Genomic DNA, 22,678 nt, shown 5'->3' with positions numbered 1-22,678 from the left:
TCGGCCACGTGGACGCTTGGTCACTGCAGCCTCGTTCGAAGGACCAGCGGCATTGTGGTCAGGGGCAGCCTGACGCTTCGCTCGCCCGACCTTTGGCGGAACGCCGTTGGGCTCCGCCGCTTTCTTCACCATGGCGTCGTCGCTCCTGGACTCGTTCTCGCCTCAGTCGTCGAACGTGAAGAGCCCGCCGCTCTCCTCTGCCTTGGAGCTCGCCGGCAAGCGGGAGCCAGGAGACGACGGCTTTGGTGGAACAGCGGCTAGAGCGGGAAGCGTGCAGCCAGCTGGTCTGAGCCCCTGCCACTGATTGAGGCCCCGTTTGGTTCTCGTGCACCGCGTGCAAGTATTTCATCTTTCTTGCTTGCTTGTTCCTATATGTACTGGCTCGTACCCATTGAGGGGGATTGGCCATTAAACAGGCGCTGAATTTAATCGGGAAATCAAATTTTAAATTTTGATAAAAAAATAATATTCTCACGTAAATCTAGCACGACCGGGAAATTTAAAGATGCCGAAGCGAGCAAATCAGCAATTTCATTTAGTACAATTCCAGAATGCCTTGGGACCCAAATAAAACGAACTTCTGATAGGCTATGTGCTATGAGAGATCAAAATATCCTGAGAAGAGGAGACTGCTTTGCGGACGTTAGATGTGTACATACAGACAAAGCATCCGAAATAACAATAGCTTTTGATTGTTGAGAATTATTTTTCGAAGAGCCAATGTAATAGCTAGGAATTCTGCGAAATAAATCAGTGTGAAGTCAGGCAATCGGAGCGCAAATAACCAATTAGGCTGATGAGAAAAAATACCTACCCCAGCCTTCTGAAGATTTTGCGTTGTGTCCGTCGAAATGACTATGTAATTGGGCAAATGACTAAGATGGTCTTGAAGAAGGCCCGCCAGAACATGCTTTGGAAGTAACTTGGGATTTTTTTGAAAAATGTAACCGAAAATTAAGTCAACTGGCACCGAGAAGGGTTTGGGGAGTTAAATGCTGAAGGGAAACATGAAGATTAGATAACAGACACTCGACGAAAATGTCTCGACGATAATAACGACACCACGGGAGTTTAAAGAAAGAAACTGGATATTTGATGAAAACTGTCTGCGATCAGAAGAGGGGCACATCGAAGAGTTTTAAAAATGTTTGCACAGTAAGCTGATGAAATCTAGCATCAAGCTTCCAAATAAAGCACGCTATTCGCGACACACCTAGGTAGCCCGAGACACTGCCGCAGAGCTTGCCTTTTTGGCAATATAAGAGGTCTTAATTTGCACTCGGCACTTCCGGAAAACAGAACGCAACCAAACTCCAGAATATGGCGTACGTAAAGTTTGTATCTCATAAGTAACGTATTCCTGCGCATCCCTGAATTCTTATTGCAAAACTGGCGTATAATCCTAAGGCGCTTTCTGCTTTACGGGTGTTTGATTCGATTTGTTGCTGCCAATTTAAATTGTCCACGTAAACAATGCCAAGATATTTTAGTGCTGTTACTTGTGGAATCAGATCATTTCGATAATGCAGTGAAAGAAATACTGTTGCGGATAGAGGGAATACAAGCAGAGTGCATTTGCTAACATTAAGTGCAAGAGACAGCCCGCCAAGCCATACCTCAAGCTCACTCAAATATGACTGTATTATTTGATTCAAACTATTGATATCTCGGGATGACGAGAAAAAGCAATATCGTTGGCGTAGACGTAAACAGGAACATTTATATGAAGGGGAATGGATGATAATAAGATATAAAATAAAAGAGGTGACAGAACTGATTCTTGCGGAACACCTATTGTTAGCTTATATGAGGCAGAAGTAACTTCCTCGTGGCAACAAAATAATTGTCTCTCAAAGAGAGAATCCTGACCCCAAGATATAGTGTACTTGGGCACCTCACAGTCCACTAATTTTGAAATAATGTACTGTGTTCCACACTATCGTAGGTTTTTGCAATATCTAACGTGACTAATGCAGAAAGCTCACCAGATACTTTTGCAAGGCGAATTCGGCTTTCCAAATAACATGAGCCGACCATATAGAGCACCCCTATCAAAATCCCACTTGCCTTGGTGAAATGATGTCCTGACGAGCGATGAATTCACTGAGCCTTCTATAAAGAATTTTTCAATTATTTTAACTAAGTTTGAAGTAAGCGAAATGGGCCGAATGTTATCCAGGACATATCCGAGGCTTTGATTTTTTCGCAGCAACACAATTTTGGCGATGCAATTTTTCATGCATTTGGAATCCATGTGTGCTGTAAAGAGCAGTTAACATTACTCAAAAGCTCATCGGGATGGCAATTAAATATCAATTAAATCATAGAGTTTGTAATCTGATCTCGACCCGGAGCCGCTTGATTTACAGTTAGTATGACATCTGCCAGTTCCGCCATCGTGACTTCCTGAAAGTCCGAAGTTGAGCTTTTGAATGTCATAGGTCTCAAGCATGACGAAGTTAAACGCACTTCAAGTCATTTCACGATGTCCTCTAACAAATCGGTTGAGTCTTTAGGAGACAGCACTACTGAATGCGAATATGCTGGTAACGGCGTCGATTTTTTGTTCCGTCGAAACCTGTACAGGGCAGATCTTTTATCAGGTTTTAATAAACGCGAATGTAAATAAGGTTTGTGTTTATCTTTAGCTATAGTAACTGTACGCTTGAATAGTGCTGCGTGGAATTTATAGTCAACCAAATTTTTCGTAGTATGGTTGTGGCGTAAACGTTTCCAAGCATCTTTAGGTCGCCTATACGCAAGCGTACAATCTTCATTCCACCAAGCTGAATTCAACGGTGTGATGCCGTACTTAACAGAAAACTAGGCCGGCTGAACAGAGTCACTTAGACACGCTATACTGAAGCAGCTCGTTGCTGTCCGACACGTCCTCTCAATGACGAGAGCGCGGAGTTTAAAACGGTTTTATAACTTTTTTTAGTTGGTGAACCGTTGTTGCCGGTTACCAGAGGTGAGTTGTGGTGACACTATTTCATAGGTAATCGGTACATGATCACTACTCGTCCCATCATCAAACATTTCCCACGATGAAGTTATAAACTGGACACACAAAAAAGTTAGGTCTAATGTTGGTGAGCTTATCCCGCGTAGAAAGGTAACTTTTCCAGAGTTATGACAGCGAAAATTATTGTCCTGCAACCTATTCCACAATCTTTTGCCACAGCCATCTGTTTTAAACCCCCAAGAAGTGGCGTGCGAATTAAAATCCCCTGCCACTAAAATTGAATTTGTCGAAGAATTCTTGATAAAGCAATCTAGGTGATCTGTGCGTCTTACTCCATTCGGAAAGTACGCATTAATCACTCTAATCCTGTTGAAGTCCGGTAAGAAACAATCTATTCCTAACAATTTCCTATCCAAACAAATATGTTCAAAAGTTAGAGTAACATGATGATACATTTTTGAAGATATTAGGGCCTATAATCCACCTCCCCTACCTGGCTGATCCAGTCTAAAAGTTCGAAAATATTTCAGAGTAAATGTTTGATTTACTTAAAGCCAAGACTCTGACGTAAAATTCTATTAGGATTTGTTTTCTGTATGAGATAAATAGGATCTATGTAAGTGGAATATACGGAACGAATATTCCGCTGGCGAACTTTTACAGGTGCTATGATGGACTTAATATAGTTGACTCGACTGCAGAAAGCAAAACGTCATGCTCGTTGTTGCTATCAGTAGTAACTTCTTTAGGTTTCGACTTTGGCAAACTGGTTGGAGACAATGGAGCACTGCGTCGTTTGTGATTGATATTACCACGCCTCATGTCACTAAACGACCCACTGGGCCCCACAGTGGTCGGTGACTGAGAGCTGACGAGCGTTTCTGGGGGAACATCTTGACACCGATTATTTTGTTCATTGTCGAGATGCTCAGCTTCACCTTGGACCATGACAGGGCGTGCAGCGAAGGAAAGAATAAGGCTGTTTAACCTGGCGGTGAGCATCTCAGTCAGACTTTCAGCAAAGGTGTTGAAAAGCCGTTCTATAGTCATCGGCATGACCTTATCTATCGCTGCTGACACTGCGGAAGCGACCGTCGCTTCAATGGACCCACATTGGCATGACGTAGCAGCAGCGTACCCCACTTCGCGCTCTTTATTGAAGGATGTTGCCCCAGACCGAGAACAACAGCGTTTCTCCATTATATCTAAAATTTGTGTTTCACGTTCTCGGGCAGGGTAGCTATTGTCTGTGGCTGTGTGTGCTCCATTACATAGGCAACACATGCAGTTGTCTACCTGACAATTTGATGCGGCATGTGCCCAACCGCGATTCCCACATCTCAATGAGGACCTGCAAGCATTAGCGCTATGTCCAAATCGCCAGCAGTTACGACATTGCAATGGGCGAGGTGTCAATACCTCTACACGGAATAGATAAAGCCAAGCCTTCAGCTCAGAGGGCCGTGGGAGACCGGCAAAGGTACCGATGACGCTTTCAGTAGGGACTCGCGTATCTCCTACAGGTCTGGTGCATCTGTAGACAGACATCACGCCAGCCGGAGAGACCATCTTTAAGAATGCTTCAGGACTAATGCTAGTTGGAACACCACGAACAATGTCCTTCACGCAAGCTAGATGAGGGGGGATAAAAGCGCGAACAGCAATGAACGCTAATCTCGTGGCGGCAAGTAAGTCTGTTAAGCATTGAATATTGGAAGACCTGCATAGTACGCCATTCTTGCCGAAATGCATCAACTATGAGATGTCCAGAAAATGACCGCTTATGTTGCGAAGTTCTTATTGAAACACCTCCGTTTCACTCAACCAAATGGCTCCACCATTAGTGAACAAAAGCGCGAAAGGCAAACTGCTTACGCCGTTCTTGAGAAAACACTCCAGTGGTACCGATTCAGGAGGGTGACAGGCCGACCAGGGCGAGCCTGGCCGGGACCAGAGACCGGCATTGATGGCTCCTGAAAAATCAGCAAAAATAAATTCTACCGCTAATAAAAAGCCAAATGTCGTAAGTGTGGCCATTCCCCTCTCACCGGACGTGCAATCGAAAGCTCGCAGCCGGTGACAGCCTTCTCGGACCTGCGAGAGGTAATCAGAGCTTGGCGCATGCACTCCTCTTCTCCTGATTCTCCTCCTTCACTGATTGAAGCCCTGTTTGGTTCTCGTGCACCGCGTGCAAGTATTTCATCTTTCTTGCTTGCTCGTTCCTATATGTCCTGGCTTGTACCCATTGAGGGGGATTGGCCATTAAACCGGCATTGATTTTATTGGGAAATACAAATTTTTAAATTTTGATCAAAAATAATATACTCACGGTAATCATTATAGCATGTGCCCTTACTAAAGAGACAGCGCACTCAAGTTCCGTTAAAATGACAATAAATTATTGCATTTTGCTAATCCAAAGCGTTGGTGACAATTTGAATAAAACATAGACAAGTTTACTTAAGAAAATTAGTGTTATTTATTTATGAACTGTATATATTGCTGTTCAACGCATTAAACTTGATTATTCCAGGGCATTTGGTAATCCCGGAGCGTAACTATATTGTAATAACAATAAGCGCTCCACACCTTCGGTCCACTAGGAAGAAAGGAGAAAGAAAAATTGACCCGTATCTAAATGTTATACTGCAAATGTTGTTGAAAGACGATAGTGTTGCGTCGGGAGAGAGTAACAAAACGTTTATTTGAAGTTCTGCACAAGAAAAATAGTAAATGGTATTATGTAGGTGCTGCGTTAGAGTGCCTCGATCGTGCAGCGCAGGCGAACGAGCGCATCAAGTCACGTCAGACGTGAGACATGAGCATTATCTGGCAGTCTTCTTGGCAAACGAAGCACGCACGCTTTGCGCCCTCGTCTTGGCGCTGATAAGGTGTAGAACGCAATGCGACGGTTAGGTGCCGTGACTGTGTCGTCTTAGCAAAGCGTTGGAAACACTTGCCTTTTCGTGCAAGCGTTGCATGATCAGCGCAACGTGATAAACGCTACGGTCCTTAAAATTAGTTATGAATGCCTTTTCTAGTAAGAGACACACATACAGAATATTGACGTGTTTTATGGTGCCTCAGATATGCGCAATAATTGCTTTTTAATTGAAAATCACACGAGTATGAACGCTGAATACTGAGCAATATTGGTGGGTGCTGCGGATGGGTTCAGTCGTTTGGAGTATTGTTTGGTCACTTAGGAGCGGTTTAGGGTACCGTTACTGGTGAACAAACAGACAAATGTACAGATAGACAGGCAGACCAAAGTTTTTGCGTCGATCGGTAAAAAGACAGGAAAAAAAACCAGCACGGCGTGAGAGAGAGAGAGAGAGAGAGAGAGAGAGAGAGAGAGAAATAGACGTCTATTTCGAAACAGTGTTCCGAGCGATGGCCTGCATCACTCTAAGATGGGAGGTCAGGCTTCGACTGCCCTCTTGGCAGTCGAAGATAGAAATCAGATAGCCTGATAGAAAGAGTAAGCGAAAAATAGAACGAGTAGAACAAAGAAATAACTAACGTGAAAAGAAAGGAAAGGCGCGAAAGAGAAAAAGAAATGGGCAGCAGGGCGTCGGCAGAGGTTTCAAAAGGGACCCAAGTAACATAGCCAGCATATCAATTCTCTATCACTTGAGTCGTACTCACCTATGCATGATATACAGGTTTATGTGCCACAAGTGTGTCTGGCGGAAATGGTTTTGATGACATGTGGTTTTTCGTTGGCGCAAGGACCAGGAAAAATTTCATTAAAATAGCAATCATGTGAGCTTTTCAGTGACATGTGGGACATGCAAACTATGAGAATGTTACGTGGCTGAATAATGGCCCATACTCCACATTCTAAGGCGCGTAAAACGTATCAGTATTTAAAAACACGAAGGTGACATGCAATGCTTCAACACAGTTCAAAGACAGTGATCGTTCAACTTATGAGGCATATCTGGCGGAAAGATTGTGGCGTTGTACGCGACGGGATTATGACATCATGCATGTTGTGACCAGTGTTAGGCCTGGGGTCTGACAGCATACCACCTCTGCTACCAGTCGTTGCGGCTCGGGTTCGGCGGGTCTCGTCCTATGTAGCTGGCCGCCGCCACCGGATCCGTTTAGCCCATCGTGCAGGGAGGAGGCGCCTTCCCAAGGAGAAAGTTACAGAGGTTTATTCTACTATATTTACAGGAAAGCGTTTCTCGCCACATGACGAACTTCGAAACGAAGATGTCGTCCTACATCGTGACGATCTCCTCAAAAGCTCTACAACGAGAAAGACAACACTCAAAAGCAATGCCTCGAGAAAGCACTGCAGCGAAATGGCCCACAAAGTAGCCCGCGAGGGCTGATTTTAAATAGTCCCGTTTCCCCACATCCTTGGAAGAGGAAAAGGACACCAAAGTACACTGTAGAATCACAGATCACACCCAACCCGTGAGTGTGACGAGCATGCGTGGCCCACGTGAACGTCCAATATTGAGGCGATGTCACTGCAGTGCCATGTGTCACCAAAGTGGCTGTTCCTCGTAGTATGTGTGCCGCTGTGCGAGGGGTCTCATGCTCACGGCCGCATACATTAAAAGGGCCGCTTCGATTAAGCTCGAAGCGCCCGTGGCGTTGGCAATTCGTGGCTGCCGCCGCTAACCCTTTGAAGGAAGATGTCACCACTGCGTAAACTCTTGTCGTCCTCGCGCAATACGGCCTACGCCGTCGTGGCGGCACGACGCCTCGCTTGGACAAAACATGGTGGTCTCAATGCCCGGGCTGGAACGGCTTTCCGCAGGCAAGGAGCACATCAGCGACTCGTTCGCAGTACCCGGCATTTCCCTCACCTTTTCGGCGCAAGTGCCGTACCTAACACCAGTGAGCCATATTCGTCAAACCGTCCTTATGCCATCTTACCCTCCCATGCTAATTTTTGTTTACCACAGGTTAACGGGGTGAGAATGGCAGCACCCATAAGTAGGCGGCAATATAGATAGGTAACCAGATGTGCAGATAGACATGCTAAAGTGGTTCCGGTACGTAAAATACTTTGCATTTAGAAATAGTGGTTCTCCGGCAGCTCTGGGAATCGAATTCAATGCCTCCAGCACTGGGAGCGACGGCTCTAACCACTCGGCTACTATGCACTGCGGTTTGGAAAGTGGTAGCCGAGGAAACATCCACATGAAACCTGACAAGGAGGTAGGCGACATGGAATGAAGATGGATAGGGGAAGGGGGAGGGGTGACACTTAATCTGCCCGGCCTCCCTCTGTCTAGATCTGCCACTCGTACAGCATATTTCAGACAATAATTGAGCAATACAAGGGCAACGAAATGAATTTTATTGCACAATATTGTGCCTTGCAGAAGAGGCCCTTTAAACCTCACCACTTTTTTCAGAAAAAAGAAAACGAAATGCCAATTAATTATTTAGCATGGCTCTGCTAGATCAGTCCTGATGGCTTCGCCTACTTTTTCTTCCCATCCTTAGATGTCTTGCCCGTCCTAGTGCGCCTCCCGCGCACAGACGACGACCGGCTGCTCGGGGCACTCCGTGCCTTTCCGTGTCTCCCTCCGTGTCTCGAGGACGAGCGACTACGGGTGTGGCGTCGCTTCTTGTCGCGCTTCGAGCGCCGGATCATGGTCGAAGAAGATGCAATGGAGTGGACATGGCGGTGACTCCTGGTGCGCCTCTTCCGTGGGTGGCTTGCTTCTGACGATGCAGAAGAGCTTCTACGGCCTCGGGCTTTACGAGCGTGCCTGATATGACGACTACGCGATGAGTGTGTCGACCGACTCCGGCTCACCTTCTTGGATCGGCGACGCTTTGGCTCCTCGCTTGCCGTGTCGTTAGAACTTTTTGAGGAGGAGCTTCGAGAGCGCTTCGCACGGGTGATTCTCGGGGTTTTTCCTGCCACTTCCTTGCTGGCAGAAGGGTTTTCTGCTTCGGGCTGCGTCACCTCCGTGGCCTTGCGCAACTTCCGAGCTGGCGTTGGTGCAATGGGGGTCGGTGCAAGTGGCCCCTCCGACGAGGTCTTTGGCGGTCGGCCACGTGGACGCTTGGTCGCTGCAGCCTCGTTCGAAGGACCAGCGGCATTCTGGTCAGGGGCAACCTGACGCTTCGCTCGCCCGACCTTTGGCGGAACGCCGTTGGGCTCCGCCGCTTTCTGCACCATGGCGTCGTCGCTCCGGGACTCGTTCTCGCCTCAGTCGTCGAACGTGAAGAGCCCGCCGCTCTCCTCTGCCTTGGAGCTCGCCGGCAAGCGGGAGCCAGGAGACGACGGCTTTGGTGGATCAGCGGCCAGAGCGGGAAGCGTGCAGCCAGCTGGTCTGAGCCCCTGCCACTGATTGAGGCCCCGTTTGGTTCTCGTGCACCGCGTGCAAGTATTTCATCTTTCTTGCTTGCTTGTTCCTATATGTCCTGGCTCGTACCCATTGAGGGGGATGGGCCATTAAACAGGCGCTGAATTTAATCGGGAAATCAAATTTTTAAATTTTGATAAAAAAATAATATTCTCACGTAAATCTAGCACCACCGGGAAATTTAAAGATCCCGAAGCGAGCAAATCAGCAATTTCATTTAGTACAATTCCAGATTGCCTTGGGACCCAAATAAAACGAACTTCTGATAGGCTATGTGCTATGAGAGATCTAAATATCCTGAGAAGAGGAGACTGCTTTGCGGACGTTAGATGTGTACATACAGACAAAGCATCCGGAATAACAACAGCTTTTCATTGCTGAGAACTATTTTTCGAAGAGCCAATGTAATAGCTAGGAATTCTGCGAAATAAATCGGTGTGAAGTCAGGCAATCGGAGCGCAAATAACCAATTAGGCTGATGAGAAAAAATACCTACCCCAGCCTTCTGAAGACTTTGCGTTGTGTCCGTCGAAATGACTATGTAATTGGGCAAATGACTAAGATGGTCTTGAAGAAGGCCCGCCAGAACATGCTTTGGAAGTAACTTGGGATTTTTTTGAAAAATGTAACCGAAAATTAAGTCAACTGGCACCGAGAAGGGTTTGGGGAGTTAAATGCTGAAGGGAAACATGAAGATTAGATAACAGACACTCGACGAAAATGTCTCGACGATAATAACGACACCACGGGAGTTTAAAGAAAGAAACTGGATATTTGATGAAAACTGTCTGCGATCAGAAGAGGGGCACAACGAAGAGTTTTAAAAATGTTTGCACAGTAAGCTGATGAAATCTAGCATCAAGCTTCCAAATAAAGCACGCTATTCGCGACACACCTAGGTAGCCCGAGACACTGCCGCAGAGCTTGCCTTTTTAGCAATATAAGAGGTCTTAATTTGCACTCGGCACTTCCGGAAAACAGAACGCAACCAAACTCCAGAATATGGCGTACGTAAAGTTTGTATCTCATAAGTAATGTATCCCTGCGCATCCCTGAATTCTTATTGCAAAACTGGCGTAGCAATCTTAGGGCGCTTTCTGCTTTACGGGTGTTTGATTCTATTTGTTGCTGCCAATTTAAATTGTCCACGTAAACAATGCCAAGATATTTTAGTGCTGTTACTTGTGGAATCAGATCATTTCGATAATGCAGTGAAAGAAATACTGGAGCGGATAGAGGGAATACAAGCAGAGTGCATTTGCTAACATTTAGTGAAAGAGACAGCCCGCCAAGCCATACCTCAAGCTCACTCAAATATGACTGTAATATTTGATTCAAACTATTGATATCTCGGGATGACGAGAAAAAGCAATATCATCGGCGTAGACGTAAAGAGGAACATTTATATGAAGGGGAATGGATGATAATAAGATATAAAATAAAAGAGGTGACAGAACTGATTCTTGCGGAACACCTCTTGTTAGCTTATATGAGGCAAAAGTAACTTCCTCGTGGCAACAAAATAATTGTCTCTCCAAGAGAGAATCCTGACCCCAAGATATAGTGTACTTGGGCACCTCACAGTCCACTAATTTTGAAATAATGTACTGTGTTCCACACTATCGTAGGTTTTTTCAATATCTAACGTGACTAATGCAGAAAGCTCACCAGATACTTTCGCAAGGCGGATTCGGCTTTCCAAATAACATGAGCCGACCATATAGAGCGCCCCTATCAAAATCCCACTTGCCTTGGTGAAATGATGTCCTGACGAGCGATGAATTCACTGAGCCTTCTATAAAGAATTTTTCAATTATTTTAACTAAGTTTGAAGTAAGCGAAATGGGCCGAATGTTATCCAGGACATATCCGAGGCTTAGATTTTTTCGCAGCAACACAATTTTAGCGATGCAATTTTTCATGCACTTGGAATCCATGTGTGCTGTAAAGAGCAGTTAACAATATTCAAAAGCTCATCGAGATGGGAATTAAATATCAATTTAATCATAGAGTTTGTAATCTGATCTCGACCGGGAGCGGCTTGATTTACAGTTAGTATGACATCTGCCAGTTCCGCCATCGTGACTTCCTGGAAGTCCGAAGTTGAGCTTTTGAATGTCATAGGTCTCAAGCATGACGAAGTTAAACGCACTTCAAGTCATTTCACGATGCCCTCTAACAAATCGGTTGAGTCTTTAGGAGACAGCACTACTGAATGCGAATATGCTGGTACCGGCGTCGATTTTTTGTTCCGTCGAAACCTGTACAGGGCAGATCTTTTATCAGGTTTTAATAAACGCGAATGTAAATAAGGTTTGTGTTTATCTTTAGCTATAGTAACTGTACGCTTAAATAGTGCTGCGTGGAGTTTATAGTCAACCAAATTTTTCGGAGTATGGTTGTGGCGTAAACGTTTCCAAGCATCTTTACGTCGCCTATACGCAAGCGTACAATCTTCATTCCACCAAGCTGAATTCAACGGTGTGCTGCCGTACTTAACAGAAAACTCGGCCGGCTGAACAGAGTCACTTAGACACGCTATACTGAAGCAGCTCGTTGCTGTCCGACACGTCCTCTCAATGACGAGAGCGCGGAGTTTAAAACGGTTTCATAACTTTTTTAGTTGGTGAACCGTTGTTGCCGGATACCAGAGGTGAGTTGTGGTGACATTATTTCATAGGTAATCGGTACATGATCACTACTCGTCCAATTATCAAACATTTCCCACGATGAAGTTATAAACTGGCCACACGAAAAAGTTAAGTCTAATGTTGGTGAGCTTATCCCGCGTAGAAAGGTAACCTGTACAGAGTTATGACAGCGAAAATTATTGTCCTGCAACCTTTTCCACACTATTTTGCCACAGCCATCTGTTTCAAACCCCCAAGAAGTGGCGTGCGAATTAAAATCCCCTGCCACTAAAATTGAATTTGTCGAAGAATTCTTGATAACACAATCTAGGTGATCTGTGCGTCTTACTCCATTCGGAAAGTACGCATTAATCACTCTAATCCTGTTGGAGTCAGGTAAGAAACAATCTATTCCTAACAATTTCCTATCCAAACAAATATGTTCAAAAGTTAGAGTAACAAGATGATACATTTTTGAAGATATTAGGGCCAATAATCCACCTCCCCTACCTGGCTGATCCAGTCTAACAGTTCGAAAATATTTCAGAGTAAATGTTTCATTTACTTAAAGCCAAGACTCTGACGTAAAATTCTATTAGGATTTGTTTTCTGTATGAGATAAATAGGATCTATGTAAGTGGAATATACGGAACGACAATTCCACTGGATAACTTTTACAGGTGCTATGATGGACTTAATATAGTTGACTCGACTGCAAAACGCAAAACGTCCTGCTCGTTGTTGCTATCAGTAGTAACTTTTTTTAGGTTTCGACATTGGCAAACTGGTTGGAGGCAATGAAGCACTGCGTCGTTTGAGAATATTACCACGCCTCATGTCACTGAACGACCCACTGGGCCCCACAGGGTTCGGTGACTGAGTGCTGACGAGCATTTCTATGGGAACATCTTCTTGACACCGATTATTTTGTTCATTGTCGAGATGCTCAGCTTCACCCTTGACCGTGACCGTGTGTGCAGCGAAGGAGAGAATAAGGCTGTTTAACCTGGGGGTGAGCATCTCAGTCAGACCTTCAGCAAAGGTGTTGAAAAGCCGTTTTATAGTCATCGGCATGACCTTATCTATTGCTGCTGACACTGCGGAAGCGACCGTCGCTTCAATGGACCCACATTGGCATGACGTAGCAGCAGCGTACCTCACTTCGCGCTCTTTATTGAAGGATGTTGCCCCAGACCGAGAACAACAGCGTTTCTCCATGATATTTAAAATTTGTGTTTCACGTTCTCGAGCAGGGCAGCTATTGTCTGTGGCTGTGTGTGCTCCATTACATAGGCAACACCTGCAGTTGTCTACCTGACAATTTGATGCGGCATGTGCCCAACCGCGATTCCCACATCTCAATGAGGACTTGCAAGCATTAGCGCTATGTCCAAATCACCAGCAGTTACGGCATTGCAATGGGCGAGGTGTCAATACCTCTACACGGAATAGATAAAGCCAAGCCTTCAGCTCAGAGGGCCGTGGGAGACCGGCAAAGGTACCGATGACGCTTTCAGTAGGGACTCGCGTATCTCCTACAGGTCTGGTGCATCTGTAGACAGACATCACGCCAGCCGGACAGACCATCTTTAAGAATGCTTCAGGACTAATGTTAGTTGGAACACCACGAACAATGTCCTTCACGCAAGCTAGATGAGGGGGGATAAAGGCGCGAACAGCAATGAACGCTAATCTCGTGGCGGCAAGTAAGTCTGTTAAGCATTGAATATTTGAAGACCTGCATAGTACGCCATTCTTGCCGAAACGCATCAACTATGAGATGTCCAGAAAGTGACCGCTTATGTTGCGAAGTTTTTCTTGAAACACCTCCGTTTCACTAAGCCAAATGGCTCCACCATTAGTGAACACAAGCGCGACAGGCAAACTGCTTACGCCGTTCTTGAGAAAATTCTCCAGTGGTACCGATTCAGGAGGGTGACTGGCCGACCAGGGCGAGCCTGGCCGGGACCAGAGACCGGCATTGATGGCTCCTGAAAAATTAGCAAAAAAAATTCTACCGCTAATAAAAAACCAAATGTGATAAGTGTGGCCATTCCCCTCTCACCGGACGTGCAATCGAAAGCCCGCAGCCGGTGGCAGCCTTCTCGGACCAGCGAGAGGTAATCAAAGCTTGGCGCATGCACTCCTCTTCTCCTGATTCTCCTCCTTCACTGATTGAAGCCCTGTTCGGTTCTCGTGCACCGCGTGCAAGTATTTCATCTTTCTTGCGTGCTCGTTCCTATATGTCCTGGCTTGTACCCATTGAGGGGGATTGGCCATTAAACCGGCACTGATTTTATTGGGAAATACAAATTTTTAAATTTTGATCAAAAATAATATACTCACGGTAATCATTATAGCATGTGCCCTTATCAAAGGGACAGCGCACTCAAGTTCCGTTAAAATGACAATAAATTATTGCATTTTGCTAATCCAAAGCGCTGGTGACAATTTGAATAAAACATAGACAAGTTAACTTAAGAAAATTAGTGTTATTTATTTATGAACTGTATTTATTGCTGTTCAACGCGTTAACTTGATTATTCCAGGGCATTTGGTAATCCCGGAACGTAAATATATTGTAATAACAATAAGCGCTCCACCTTCGGTCCACTAGGAAGAAAGGAGAAAGAAAAATTGACCCGTATCTGAATGTTACACTGCAAATGTTGTTGAAAGACGATAGTGTTGCGTCGGGAGAGAGTAACAAAACGTTTATTTGAAGTTCTGCACAAGAAAAATAGTGAATGGTATTATGTAGGTGCTGCGTTAGAGTGCCTCGATCGTGCAGCGCAGGCGAACGAGCGCACCAAGTCACGTCAGACGTGAGACATGAGCATTATCTGGCAGTCTTCTTGGCAAACGAAGCACGCACGCTTTGCGCCCTCGTCTCGGCGCTGATAAGGTGTAGAACGCAATGCGACGGTTAGGTGCCGTGACTGTGCCGTCTTAGCAAAGTGTTGGAAACACTTGCCTTTTCGTGCAAGCGTTGCATGATCAGCGCAACGTGATAAACGCTACGGTGCTTAAAATTAGTTATGAATGCCTTTTCTAGTAAGAGACACACATACAGAACATTGACGTGTTTTTATGGTGCCTCAGATATGCGCAATAATTGCTTTTAATTGACAATCACACGAGTATGAACGCTGAATATTGAGCAATGTTGGTGGGTGCTGCGGATGGGTTCAGTCGTTTGGAGTATTGTTTGGTCACTTAGGAGCGGTTTAGGGTACCGTTACTGGTGAACAAACAGACAAATGTACAGATAGACAGGCAGACCAAAGTTTTTGCGTCGATCGGTAAAAAGACAGGAAAAAAAACCAGCACGGCGAGAGAGAGAGAGAGAGAGAAATAAACGTCTATTTCGAAACAGTGTTCCGAGCGATGGCCTGTATCACTCTAAGATGGGAGGTCAGGCTTCGACTGCCCTCTTGGCAGTCGAAGATAGAAATCAGATAGCCTGATAGAAAGAGTAAGCGAAAAATAGAACGAGTAGAACAAAGAAATAACTAACGTAAAAAGAAAGAAACGGCGCGAAAGAGAAAAAGAAATGGGCAGCAGGGCGTCGACAGAGGTTTCAAAAGGGACCCAAGTAACATAGCCAGCATGTCAATTCTCTATTACTTGAGTCGTACTCACCTATGCATGGTATACAGCTTTATGTGCCACAAGTGTGTCTGGCGGAAATGGTTTTGATGACATGTGGTTTTATATTGGCGCAAGGACCAGGAAAAATTTCATTAAAATAGCAATCATGTGAGCTTTTCAGTGACATGTGGGAGATGCAAACTATGAGAATGTTACGTGGCTGAATAGGGGCCCACACTCCACATTCTAAGGCGCGTAAAACGTATCCGTATTTTAAAACACGAAGGTGACATGCAATGCTTCAACACAGGTCAAAGACAGTGATCGTTCAACATATGAGGCATATCTGGCGGAAAAATTGTGGCGTTGTACGCGACGGGATTATGACATCATGCATGTTGTGACCAGTGTTAGGCCTGGGGTCTGACAGCATACCACCTCTGCTACCAGTCGTTGCGGCTCGGGCCCGGCGGGTCTCGTCCTATGTAGCTGGCCGCCGCCACCGAATCCGTTTAGCCCATCGTACAGGGAGGAGGCGCCTTCCCAAGCAGAAATTTACAGAGGTTTATTTTACTATATTTACAGGAAAGCGTTTCTCGTCACATGACGAACTTCGAAACGAAGATGTCGTCCTACATCGTGACGATCTCCTCAAAAGCTCTACAACGAGAAGAAACAACACTCAAAAGCAATGCCTCGAGAAAGCACTGCAGCGAAATGGCCCACAAAGCAGCCCGCGAGGGCTGATTTTAAATAGTCCCGTTTCCCCACATCCTTGGAAGAGGGAAAGGGCACCAAAGTACACTGTAGAATCACAGATCACACACAACCCAAGAGTGTGACGAGCATGCGTGGCCCACGTGAACGTCCAATATTGAGGCGATGTCACTGCAGTGCCATGTGTCACCAAAGTGGCTGTTCCTCGTAGTATGTGTGCCGCTGTGCGAGGGGTCTCAAGCTCATGGCCGCATACATCAAAAGGGCCGCTTCGATTAAGCTCGAAGTGTCCGTGGCGTTGGCAATTCGCGGCTGCCGCCGCTAACCCTTTCAAGGAAGATGTCGCCACTGCGTAAACTCTTGTCGTCCTCGCGCAATACGGCCTACGCCGTCGTGGCGGCACGACGCCTCGCTTGGACAAAACATGGTGGTCTCAATGCCCGGGATGTAACGGCTTTCCGCAGGCAAAGAGCACATCAGCGACTCGTTCGCAGTACCCGGAATTTCTCTTCCCTTTTCGGCGCAAGTGCCGTACCTAACACCAGTGAGCCATATTCGTGAAACCATCTTACCCTCCCATGCTAATTTTTGTTTACCACAAGTTAACGGGGTGAGAATGGCAGCACGCATAAGTAGGCGGCTATATAGATAGGTAACCAGATGTGCAGATAGACATGCTAAAGTGGTTCCGGTACGTAAAATACTTTGCATTTAGAAATAGTTGGTCTCCGGCAGCTCTGGGAATCGAATTCAATGCCTCCAGCACTGGAAGCAACGGCTCTAACCACTCGAATACTATGCACTGCTGTTTGGGAAGTGATAGCCGAGGAAACATCCATACGAAACCTGACAAGGAGGTAGGCGACATGGAATGAAGATGGATAGGGGAAGGGAGAGGGGTGACACTTAATCTGCCCGGCATCCTCCCGTCTAGATCTGCCACTCGTACAGCATATTTCAGACAATAATTGAGCAATACAAGGGCAACAAAATGAATTTTATTGCACAACATTGTGCCTTGCAGAAGAGGCCCTTTAAACCTCGCCACTTTTTTCAGAAAAAATAAAACGAAATGCCAATTAATTATTTAGCGTGGCTCTGCTAGATCAGTCCTGATGGCTTCGCCTACTTTTTCTTCCCATCCTTGGATGTCTTGCCCGTCCTAGTGCGCCTCCCGCGCACAGACGACGACCAGCTGTCCGGGGCACTCCGTGCCTTTCCGTGTTTCCCTCCGTGTCTCGAGGACGAGCGACTACTGGTGTGGCGTCGCTTCTTGTCGCGCTTCGAGCGCCGGATCGTGGTCGAAGAAGATGCAATGGAGCGGACATGGCGGTGACTCCTGGTGCGCCTCTTCCGTGGGTGGCTTGCTTCCGACGATGCAGAAGAGCTTCTACGGCCTCGGGCTTTACGAGCGTGCCTGATATGACGACTACGCGATGAGTGAGTCGACCGACTCCGGCTCACCTTCTTGGATCGGCGACGCTTTGGCTCCTCGCTTGCCGTGTCGTTAGGGCTTTTTGAGGAGGAGCTTCGAGAGCGCTTCGCACGGGTGATTCTCGGGGTTTTTCCTGCTACTTCCTTGCTGGCAGAAGGGTTTTCTGCTTCGGGCTGCGTCATCTCCGTGGCCTTGCGCAACTTCCGAGCTTGCGTTGGTGCAATGGGGGTCGGTGCAAGCGGCCCCTCCGACGAGGTCTTTGGCGGTCGGCCACGTGGACGCTTGGTCGCTGCAGCCTCGTTCGAAGGACCAGCGGCATTCTGGTCAGGGGCATCCTGACGCTTCGCTCGCCCGACCTTTGGCGGAACGCCGTTGGGCTCCGCCGCTTTCTTCACCATGGCGTCGTCGCTCCGGGACTCGTTCTCGCCTCAGTCGTCGAAAGTGAAGAGCCCGCCGCTCTCCTCTGCCTTGGAGCTCGCCGGCAAGCGGGAGCCAGGAGACGACGGCTTTGGTGGAACAGCGGCCAAAGCGGGAAGCGTGCAGCCAGCTGGTCTGAGCCCCTGCCACTGATTGAGGCCCGGTTTGGTTCTCGTGCACCGCGTGCAAGTATTTCATCTTTCTTGCTCGCTTGTTCCTATATGTCCTGGCTCGTACCCATTGAGGGGGATGATGACTAAACCGGCGCTGACTTTATTGGGAAATAAAAATTTTAAAATTTGGATAAAAATAATATTCTCACGGAAATCTTAATAGCATGTGCCCTTATAAGGAGACACCGCACTCAAGTTCCGTTGAAATGACATTAAATTATTGCATTTTGCTAATCCACAGCGCTGCGGACAATTTGAATAAAACATAGACAAGTTTACTTAACAAAATCAGTGTTATGTTTATGAACTGTATTAAGTGCTGTTCAGTGAGTTGAACTTGATTATTCCAGGGTATTTGGTAATCCCGGAGCGTAACTATATTGTAATAACTTTAAGCGCTGCACCACTACAATCGACTAGGAAGAAAGGAGAAAGGAAAAAATTGACCCGTATCTAAATGTTACACTGCAAATGTCGTTAAAAGGCGATAGTCTTGCGCCTGGAGAGAGTGAACAAAACGTTTATTTGAAGTTCAGCACAAGAAAATTGGTAAATGGTATTCTGGAGGCGCTGCGTTAGAGTGCCTCGAGCGTGCAGCGGAGGTGAACGAGTGCATCAAGTCACGTCAAACATGAGACATGAGTGTTATCTGGCAGTCACCTTGGAAAACTAAGCGCGCACGCCCTGCGCCCCCGTCTCGGTGCTGATAAGGGGTAGAACGCAAGGCGGCGGTTAGGTGCCACCACGTGTCGTCTTAGCAACACGTTCGAAACACTTGCCTTTTCGTGCAAGCGTTGCTTGGTCAGCGCAACGTGATAAACGCTACGGTCCTTAGAATTAGTTATGTATGGTTTTTCTAGTAAGCGACACACATACAGAATATTGACGTGTTGTTATGGTGCCTCAGATATACGCAATAATTGCCTTTTAATTGACAATCGCACAAGTATGAATGCTGAATCTTGAGCAATATTGGTGGGCGCTGCGGATGGGGTCAGTCGTTTGGAGTAATGTTTGGTCACTTTGGAGTCGTTTAGGGTACCGTTTAAGACGGACAAACAGACAAATGTACAGATACACAGACAGACCAAAATTTTTGCGTTGATCGGTAAAATGAGAGGAAGAAAAACAAGCACTGGGAGAGAGATAGAGAGGAATAAACGTTTATTTCGAAACAGTGTTCCAAGCGATGGCCTGTATCACTCTAAGGTGGGAGGTCTGGCTTTGACTGCCCTCTTGGCAGTCGAAGATAGAAGAAGATAGAAATTAGATAGCCCGATAGAAAGAGTACACGAGAAATAGAACGAGTAGAACAAATTAACTAACGTGAAAAGAAAGATAGAAAGGGCGAGAAAGAGACAAATAAATGTGCAGCATGGGCGTCAACAGGGGATTCAAAAGGGACCTAAGTAACTCCAGCGGACTCTCCCTACTCTAGAGCGATGAATCCAGTTTGCACACCCCAAGACAAAATCCTGCCGACATCCATTGTGGGCATCGAATACGATAGCAACATATTGGGTTGTTATACCAAAGTCATTCAGTGCTTCAAGGACTCAGGTTATACGAAGTGTAAAGATCACTCCTTTAGGAAACATACGTGGCGCTCTGCAATGACCAAAGTGCCTTTTTTTTACCGTGTGTGGTTTCAACGCAAACTTTGCAATGAGAGCAGATCCCTTTGAGAGGTGATCTAGCCGTCTGTTTTTTTCCTCGAACAACACATGCGCGTGTTTGCGGTTGACAACGCAGAGTCGTTCAAAGTACGCATCCACTGCCCACGGCACGCAGCCCCCCTTGCCTATTCTCCTCGTATCTCTATATAACTTTTACACAACGAAAAATGGTCGGTGCGTTTTTTTTTTTCTGCTCGAGCACGATCGCCGGCACCCTCGCACCCATTCACTCGATCATATATAGATTATGAGACGCAGGACGGGGCCGCGATATCTATATATGGCACTGTTAGGGAACATGACGGTGACAATGACGGCGAAAATGCGCCCGGAGTGTTCGTGCAATTACTACATCACAGAAGCAAAAAAAAAATTAAAAGCCAGAGTGAGTTCGGCTCAAGAAAATTTTGGTGAGCCTGAGTTTGAGTGAGTCCAATGGGCAATACGTATTTCTTGAGTTAGTATGAGTTCTACAATTTTTATCCGACCTATATTCATATCTGCTCATCTTTAGCCAACTATCAGCTGTATATAGATTCGCGTTTGTACTCATGTCTACTGACACGTATTCTAAAGCAGTGGCATTTTACAGACATTCAAATATTTATCGATCAGAAGCGTGTATTACGTAAGGGGGTGTCTTGACCTCCTCATTCCAAATTTTTAAGGAAAACTCTCGAACAAATATATCTCATGTTGCGTCAAGTTCAACAAAAGTGAGCTTTCTGGTTTGCGAGCACTCACAACTCGTGTTCGGAGGTATTACATCAAAAGGTGCCAAGAAAGTGAGCGTATACGTGAGATGTCAGTGTTGAAGGGACAGTAAAGGCAAATGCATATTTAGATGAGGAGATCAATGTAAGACAGCGTCTAAAACGACAATATTATCAGCAGCAGTGCCATACTCACCGAGAAATTAAGGCAAATGCACGAGAACACATGCGACACACTAAGACATTCGAAAAATGATCTCGATGACGTGAGAGTTATAGCTTACAATTAACTACTAGTCATCGAACTAGCTGAACCACATAAAGAACATTCAGTGCATCAAGAGACATAATACGCTGCCCTTTGGTTTCTGTTTGATTTATGAAAAAAAAAAGTAAAGCCAGACGTTCTTATGAGGAATGACGCGAGTGGTTCAAAAGTTCAATCAACCTGCTTAAACTGACAGGGCGTGCCATCAAGTGGGGCCAAGCTGAACCAAGCACGTCTACCTTATCACAGACAACGTCAATGGCCGTTGCATCAGCCGTGGCTCCCGCCACTTTCCCTCTGCTACTAGTAGTGTCGGCGGCCGCGCAGTTAAGCCGGGCAACGTTGTGCGCGGCAACAGCGACGTGAGACGTTCTGCTTGAGGCGGGTTATCTGAAGTACGCTACCCCGACGTGGACTACTGAAACGTCATTTCATTTCGAAATAAGCACTTCATTATCAACTTCTCTTTAATAGTTGTATTTAATGTCCCTTTAAAGAGTATTGACACCAAAATCGAGAAAGGTAATTCTAGGCTAACGTTTCGACTCATGAGTCCACTCACTTGAACTCATTCGGACCAAGATCGAGCCATGAGTCTGAGCTAGTCCGGGTGGACAATGTTTTGATGAGCTTGAGCCTGAGTGAATCAGGTTGAAAATTTTCATGTATGTGAATCTGAGTGAGACAGGCTCAGGTAAATTTTGGCGAGTCCTGAGTTCTAGTGAACCCTAAGTGAAACATGTATTTATGGGAGTGAACTCCACATGTTTGCCGACCTTTGCTTTAGTGCCACAACGAAGGGTTGGGCTTGATTGCTGCTGCCAGCCCGATTTTTATTCTTTGAATTTGTGTTGTGAACGTTCCTGATGTCAGCTTTTTAAATGCGAAGCATTTTTTTGCGCATGCACTGCAGGTACTCTGGCTACAGGCACTTCGGCACAAACATGCAGCTGGGCACGTGACACAGGTGATTGACAGTTGATTTGACTCTGGGATGCCGAGAACAGACATGGGTAAATTTAACATGTGAGCGTTAAAGAATAGTGGACATCTGCACCGTTGACTGGACGAATGCGAAGAATAAATGTCAGGGCCCTAGCAGGAATCAAACCCGAGCATTCTGTATCGCAACCGAGTATTTTATCACAGAGCCCTACCTAGTCTTGGAACTACTTTTCAAATAGACACTGTAATTTTCGTGAAACGTCAATTGCAGTTGCAGTGCCGGCTATCCAATATTGTAAACATTACATATGTACCCCTATGGTACAGCCATCCCGTCGAGTTAACGCCCATTGTAGTTAAGCGTGATCCGGCTAAGTTAATTTATGTAGCACTATCTAGGGCTAACATCCTAGCCAGCACCAGCGCTTCATATCAGCATACCGCCTCTGGGTGTTGCTGTTGGCATCGTTACACAAAATTAAACTGGTTATATAATAAACCATATGTGGCTGTTCAACGAGTGTGTGTGCGTGCATTTGTATATATAATTAGCGCCACTTCATGACGTTTCGCACAATAAAAAAATTACAACGCAGTTACCTTACATCCACATAACATCGATTCCCAAGTTACGTGAAATTTTTGCCCCGCCATGGTGGTCTAGTGGCTAAGGTACTTGGCTGCTGACCCATAGGTCGCGGGATCAAATCCCGGCTGTGGCGGCTGCATTTCCGATGGAGGCGGAAATGTTGTAGGCCCGTGTACTCAGATTGCGGCGCACGTTAAAGAACCCCAGATGGTCGA

At 46.1% G+C, this 22,678-nt stretch overlaps 1 protein-coding gene across 4 annotated transcripts in view; it reads left to right on the top strand.

The window, feature by feature from the left end:
* Positions 1-22,403, top strand: part of LOC119176390 (uncharacterized) — a 213,774-nt gene extending 191,371 nt beyond the window's left edge. For 2 of the 4 annotated variants that reach the window (XM_075877571.1, XM_075877574.1), the window contains one exon: positions 21,843-22,403. In XM_075877571.1, the coding sequence (XP_075733686.1) occupies positions 21,843-21,911 (69 nt within the window). In that variant the 3' untranslated portion in view covers positions 21,912-22,403. The remainder of the gene's footprint in view (positions 1-21,842) is intronic. The other 2 variants (XM_075877575.1, XM_075877572.1) reach the window with 2 other exon arrangements.
* Positions 22,404-22,678: the final 275 nt, after the last annotated feature.

Source organism: Rhipicephalus microplus, chromosome X, assembly GCF_043290135.1.
Source record: "Rhipicephalus microplus isolate Deutch F79 chromosome X, USDA_Rmic, whole genome shotgun sequence".
Classification (NCBI taxonomy): Eukaryota; Metazoa; Arthropoda; class Arachnida; order Ixodida; family Ixodidae; genus Rhipicephalus; species Rhipicephalus microplus.
This window is presented reverse-complemented; position numbering and strand designations above follow the sequence as displayed.